This window comes from Nicotiana attenuata, chromosome 5 (assembly GCF_001879085.1).
Source record: "Nicotiana attenuata strain UT chromosome 5, NIATTr2, whole genome shotgun sequence".
Classification (NCBI taxonomy): domain Eukaryota; kingdom Viridiplantae; phylum Streptophyta; class Magnoliopsida; order Solanales; family Solanaceae; genus Nicotiana; species Nicotiana attenuata.
The window spans coordinates 2,875,333-2,882,761 of NC_031993.1; the positions used below are offsets into that span (position 1 = coordinate 2,875,333).

Below are 7,429 nucleotides of genomic sequence, written 5' to 3' on the forward strand. Positions count from 1 at the left end.
CTCCCCTCCCCCCCCCCCCCCCCCCCTCCAAATAAAGAAAGAAAGAGAAACAGAAAAGTGAAGTTGAGACTTTGGTTGATACCCCTGAAAAAGAAACAGAGTAGCATTTTTTAATAGCATGGTTAATGAAGAGCTTATTCTTTTCCGTACAATACAATTTAGCCTCTAAGAAAATTATTTGTCATTATTTTCATCTCAGAAGCATGATTATAGAAACAAATTAAAGCACCAGAATTCAGATTGCACATCTCAAAATACACCCTTTAGTCTCTTATTCACTCTTTTATTATGTTTTTCTAAGAAAGGGTCGGGGAAGGGCCGCATCCCAAGAGGCAGAGGCGGTCGTAAGCTATAGGTAGAGGGGTCACCGGCACCCGTAAAGTTCGGCAAAAATTATGTACTCATGTATATGTAATTAGAAAATAGTGATATATAGTAGTGGGCACCCTATATACAAAGCAGATTTTGGCTAAATCAAAAGTGCACCCATGACCTTCAAATCCTGAGTCCGCCTCTGCCAAGAGGTATAATATAGACAGCCTACCCTAATGCAAGTATTAGTGGCTGCTTCCACGGCTCGAACTCGTAACCTATAGATCACATGAAAACAACTTTACCGTTGCTCCAAGGCTCTCCTTCCCTTTCATTAAATCTCCTACAAGATCAATAATATATCCTGATATTACAGATATCAAAAAGAGATACACTTTAAATCAGTGTTTTATTTACAAGAACATTAAAAGGGTCTATCATAAACATCTAAGTCAAAAAATGGTGTAAAAAAAGAAGAGTAAAAGAATCACCATTGATCTTGCTGGAGCACGCCAAACCTTATTTTCCTCTCCAAGAAACTGTGGTTGATGTCCACCTGGCATTCCCCTATTACCTGACCCTCCACCCTTGAAAAGTTTACTCAGCCATTTCATAAACCTTGACTTTCTCTCAGCAGTTGAAGAAACAAAATCACCTGCTCAAAAGGACACTGTTTCAATTGCATAATAAACCCCACAAAAATATAAACCAAAAAAACAACTTTTTTTACATAACGAAGCTAAGCTTCATACTAAATACTCAAAAGGGTATTATGACAATTGCTTAAACCCCACAAAAAGATCAATCTAAAAAGCCAACTTTTTTACATAACTAAATCAATCTTCATGAAAATACTCAAAAGGGTACAATTTAAACTGCAAAAAGATTCAGTCTTTGAAGTCATTAAAACATTACCATATGTCCAATTAACAAAACAAAGCTTCATAAAAAAAAAACTCAAAAGGGTACTATTACACACTGCAAAAAGAAGAAGAAAAAGAAGATTTTTCAAGGCAGGGTAACGTCTGCGTACACACTATCCTAGCCAGACCCCAATTGTGGAATTACACACTATCCTAGTCAGACCCCAATTGTGGAATTACACTGGATTTATTGTTGTTGTTGTTCCAAGAAGTGAAAAGGTGGGCTAAAAATGAACTTGAACGTATAAAAATATCAACCAAAAAAAACTAAAATTTTTACATAACTACACCAAGCTTCATGGTAAATACTCAAGAGGGTACAATTTAAACTGCAAAAAGATTCAGTCTTTGAAGTGATTTGAACATTACCATATATGCAAGGCTGAGATATATGGTTAATACTTGAAGAAGACATATCAAGAAGAAGGGGTGATGAAATTTTATGTATAGAAGAAGAAGAAGAAGAAGAAGAAGAAGAAGAAGAAGAAGAAGATGATTTTATAAAGGGTAGGCTAAAAATGAAAAGGACAAGGTGGGAAAGAAAGAGAGGGATGTGAAGAGAAGAGAAATGGAACAATGGCATCATAAATAAAAGCCAAGTTTTAATGAGAGAGAATCTTGTAAGGGAGAAAGATTCTTGGCTTGAGGAAAAAGAGGAATCTGCTGAGAAGGATTGTGATGGAAAGGGGAAGAAGAAAATGGAAAGGTAATACTACTGGCAGCTGCAATTTTGAACGGCTGACAAATTGGGGTGTATTGTGTGAGTGAAGTTTTCAGAGAACTAATACACAAATTCTGAAACATTCTTTGGTTGTATTTTTTTGAAAGGTGGTTGGCTGGTTGACAGGGAAAGGAAATTCCTTAGACAAATGAGGCTTCATTTTCTTACAAACTACATCTTAGTCCCTTAATGTTTCACAATTCTAGTGCATGGAGAATTGAGTATACAATCAAACAGTTTCATTTGTCCCAAAATTTTGTGATTGTTATAGCAAAATATTATTATTAAAAAACATATATTATAACATAGCATGAAAATTAGTTTCATAAAAAAATTAGTTTTTACGTTGAATGGTTGTTAATAATGATGTTCTTATAGAGAGGTTTGTCTTATTTAGAGTTTAACTTTTATATACTAAGGGGTTGTTTGGTTGGGAAAACAAGTTTTCCCATGATTAATTATCCTGGGATTAGTTATCCCGGGATTATTATCCCACCCTCCCATAAGGATAAATATAATACTATAATTTCGGGATTGTTATACCGCAACTCATATCAAATTTATTCTCGGGATTAACTATTGCTTATCTCTCGTATCAAACGAGCCCTTAAGGGAGTCATTTGGGAACAAGTTAAGTAGGATTAATATTAATGAGGGGATTGTAATACAGGGATTAATAATGATGGAATTATTTAGGATAATACTTTTATAGGTAGATGTCTGGCTAGTCTATAATATGATATATGTGTTTGGTTTAAACTAGATGAATTGGGATAAACTTTTATTTCCATTTTAACCTTGTCTTTCTTTAAAAAATTTAGGAGAAAAGCTTTGGAGAAGGCATGTGCTATTTTATTATTTTATCTCGGCATTAGTAATCCTGAAATTGTTATCTCACCCTTAATGTGGGATAATATCACAATGTTGTGGTATAACTAATATCGGATTGTTAATCCCAGAACCGAAAAATCCTAGCAAACGTGAAATAAACTAATCCCGGAATTGTAATCTCTTATACCTTGTTAGCTGGTTACTTATAAATACAGTACTATATTTAATAGAGTTGATTATTTTTTACCAAAATTAGCAATAAGAGGAGTATTTCATTTGAAAAATAACTTGAAAAGGAAGAAACTGCCTAAGAGAGTATAATTGCAGAATGAGATCATGTAGAAGCATACGTCTTGGATCAAATTCCGTTTCCGCTAACTAAACATTACACCATGAAAAGGAATGTAAACTCTATAATCAATGGCAACCCGATGGACAAAGCATCTCATATTCACGTGGGGAATGGAAAAAGGTTGTATCAAAAGATATAATGTAAATAGTGTACCCTAATATAAATATTAAAAAATATTTCCGCAGCTCGAATTTGTAACCTATAGCCAGCTAACGCGTCAAATGCTCTTTATAAATATAAAAAGGGCTTCACTCACATATCACAATCTACTTTCTAGTTTCCTAATAATAAGTCAACCATGCAAAATGTCCTATGTCCAAAAGTCACCCGCCCCCCACCACTAGCCCTACCATTTTTGGTCCTCTGGCCATGCCAACTTCTAACGGTCGTGTGGTTTTCCATGAGAATTTTTCCCTATCTAACGTTAGATATTGATTGTATCAGCAAGTTGATCAGCAAATCAAATACAGTTATATATATATATATTCCACTTTCGCCTTTCGGTAAGCATTATATGAGTTATGGAGAAGTTAGACGCGGAGCAAGAGTTTTAGCTACGGGTTCGGCAGAATCCAATAGTTTGGCGATTTTATATTAATGTATTATGAAATTTATTAAATATATATATATATATATATATATATCCAACAAATATACAAAAAAAACTGGAATTAGCTACAAACGTCGTCACTGATCTGTTGCTAAAACGCTCATAGCTAGCAGAATTTCTTGATAATCCGTTGCTAATCCGTCGCTAAATGAGGTTAGCGACGGATTTTTCTGTTTAGCTACAGAATTTGTCCGTCGCTAAAACCTGATTTTTTAGTAATAAACTGCCTTTTCTAGAATCCAGAATCCTCCATATATCCACTCAAAGGAAGGTTTATTCGTAATGGATGACTTTCGAAACATAATCTATTGATTACGGCATCGACCTGAATGGATGATTGAAGAAACACCAAACATATCTTAAATGTCTCGCTCTTACAGGCCGGCTGATGAAAAGAGATTGACTACCGGAGATATTCGTATTACTTCGACTGCATTGGTTTGTATATGAATTCATAAACTTAGAATTCTAAATTCATAAACGAATCTCATACAAAGCCTGTATTGGTCATATATAAAGTCATTCAAGATAGATTCTAATTAATATCAAAGAATCACTAGAGCAAACTAATTAACGGTCTCAAACATTTACTAGTGTGGAGGACTATTCTTATATCACTTCAAATTAGGTATCTTGAACCCTAAATGCAGTTATCACGCATTTATACCTTTTCTCTTTTTTATCTTCTCTTATATAAAGTAAAATGCGAGATCAATGCGTTTGTGTATTAGTAGCATCTGATTTTTCTTAATTCAACTTTAAATATATAACTGAATCATATTCTTGACTATTTGTCTTGTCGTTTTGTAGCAATATTTTTCTATTAGAGGCTAAATAAAAAAATCTCTCATCAATTTTACTAAATTTTATTTGAGACTCAACTTTTTTATGTACATGTTTGAGGTTATTTATTTTGTATTCTTGGCACTCGTCTTGATTCAGTATAAAATATGAATTCTATATAACCACTTGACTACTGTTTTTATTTCAAAGTGGACATTATAGTTTTACTTTGATTTTAACCTTTTCAAATTAATGACTACTACTACTACTTATAAATACACTCTTATGTAGTCAAATCTTTTAATAAGTCCACTTATCAATATTTAAATAAATGTAAAATAATTAACAATTTATTGTTAGACCCATGGATCAGAAAGGGTAAATACTTACCCACACCGGGTGTTTACACCAAACTGTATTAACTCACTATGGTTAATTAATTTAATTAGATGAGAATGCATGTAATTTACCATGATTAAATGATTGAAGTCCATATGCAAGACACATGTCATATATCTATTGGTTTGGTGTAAACACCCGGTGCGGGTAAGTTTTTACCATCAGAAAGGCAAATCCTAATTCTTCCACCTTACACCAGTTACTCTTTCTCATCCAAAGTTTAGTCGTTTTGATAAACTGAACTTTAAAAATATTTGATGTTTTAAAAAATAATAAATATTTATTTTCCAATTAGTAGAGAGTTAATAAACACCGAGACATTTTGAGAGAGAGAAGAAAGGCAGACAAATATTCTTATTATTTAGGCTATTAAATATCTTTTTTAAATAAACGTATGAAAAAAAAATTGAAAGACAAATGATATGTACCGATAATATGTTTTCATTCTTTTATTATTCATGTTGTATCCGGTGTCTGCATTGGAGCCCCATTAAATTCGGATTTGCACTTCATATCCCGAGTTCAAATCCGAGACCGAATGATAGTATATGAAATATTTTTGAAAGAAAAATGATATGAACCGATAATATATTATTATTTTTGTAAGTTTTTAATCCGATATTCGGTGTTTGCATTGGAAACCTGCTAAATTCGAATTCGCACATTAAACGTAAAAAAATCTCTAATAAAGACGATTTCATACCTCCGGCTCAAATCCGAGACCGGATAATAGTATATTAATACCATTTATATGACTTAAAACATAATTAACATGGTTTGTTTGAAGTTATGACACATAGAGAATTGTGCCTCATCTGCTAATTTTCTTTCTTTTTTTGGCCTTTTGATCAGCCACTTTACTAAAGTATTCTTCCAGCGATTTTATGCGTTAAAAAAGCAAATCAAGATCTGGCTGTGATGCTCTCATTCGAATATGTACTCTTCTCTTTAGGGTTGTCATCGCAAACTAGTATTCTCAAAAACAACTAAAATATTCATCCATTATACCAATATTATAAATTAATTAATCAGTCCATATTCTTTTGGAAGGAAACCTTAATCTTGATTGGGTGATTAAAAAGAAAAAAGGTATAAATTGTTGGCACTCACTTGTTTGTCAGGCATATGGGAAAAATAAAGTAGCTTCTTAATTGCGTATGAGTATATATTTACTAGTTAATTAGTATTTTTTTTAAAGGCTGACATCAGATTTTAGTGGCTGCAAATTGAGTCCTAATTAAACTATTTCAAGTGGTAATTGAATTCAATATATTAATACAAGAGACGGAGTCAGAATTTGAATTATATAAATTCTAAATTCTAGGATACGACATTACGTGTTAGTAACTAGTTCTGAATTTAACTTTTTTTACATATTTAATGGATCTCTTAATACAAATATAAGGTTTGAATTAAAGTTACTGAATTAGCTAACCTTCTAGCTCCGCTCAGGGGCGGATCCAGTGCATTAGTTATAGATTCTCGTGAACCCAACGACTTTTGACTAGATCCTGTATTTGTATGAAAAATTTATTAAATGAATTTTTGTAGTTAATCCAGTTATTATTACGGTTCAAGCCGTGGAAATAACCTCTTGCAGAAATGCAGGTTAAGGCTGCGTACGATAGAACCTTGTGGTTCGGCCCTTTCCCGGATCCCGCGCGTAGCGGGAGCTTAGTGCACCGGGCTGCCCTTTTAATCCAGTTATTATTGTATATTAACTTGAAATTTCTGTAGGAACTCATAAACTTAAAATCCTGAATCCGCTCCTGGCTCTACCCTAGCATGACAAACCAACAGATACTATTAGATTTCATTTCTTATTCTTCTTTTCTTCAACGGTTTCTATAAAGTACTATTCATGTTCTGAAATTAACATGCAATATGTTAAAGTTATGAATGGCTAGCTAACAGCTTTTTTCTTCTTGAGAAATCAAAAAATCACTTTTCTTTTTCTTCTCTTTCCCCAAAAATTTTGCAGTTGGGACTTCAACTTGGGATCAGATTTTACGTTCTCTCTCTCTCTCTCTCTCTCTCTCTCTCTCTCTCTCTCTCTCTCTCTCTCTCTCTCTCTCTCTCTCTCTCTCTCTCTCTCTCTCTCTCTCTCTCTCTCTCTCTCTCTCTCTCTCTCTCTCTCTCTCTCTCTCTCTCTCTCTCTCTCTCTCTCTCTCTCTCTCTCTCTCTCTCTCTCTCTCTCTCTCTCTCTCTCTCTCTCTCTCTCTCTCTCTCTCTCTCTCTCTCTCTCTCTCTCTCTCTCTCTCTCTCTCTCTCTCTCTCTCTCTCTCTCTCTCCTCGTTTTAGTGGGGGAGCAGTGTGGGGAGACATTATGGACAGGATTGAAAAGGAGGTAATCTCTGCAACTTTATCATTGTCCAAGCGCCATGCACATTCTATACATAATGTTGGGAAAATAATTTACCCTTTCAGCTTACGTCAAACCACTTAATACATGACTTATATCTTTTATATTCACTTTAAATACATATATATATATATAT

The 7,429-nt window shown here is 33.7% G+C and overlaps 1 protein-coding gene across 1 annotated transcript in view; it reads right to left on the reverse strand.

Annotated features, from left to right (window-relative positions):
* The window catches only part of LOC109225184 (protein DA1-related 2-like), a 6,144-nt gene extending 4,132 nt beyond the window's left edge, over positions 1-2,012 (reverse strand). Inside the window, exons 1-2 of the mRNA XM_019389770.1 lie at positions 1,605-2,012; positions 804-967 (exon numbers count right to left, since the gene is read on the reverse strand). Coding sequence (XP_019245315.1) covers positions 804-967; positions 1,605-1,821 — 381 coding nt within the window. The 5' untranslated portion in view covers positions 1,822-2,012. The remainder of the gene's footprint in view (positions 1-803; positions 968-1,604) is intronic.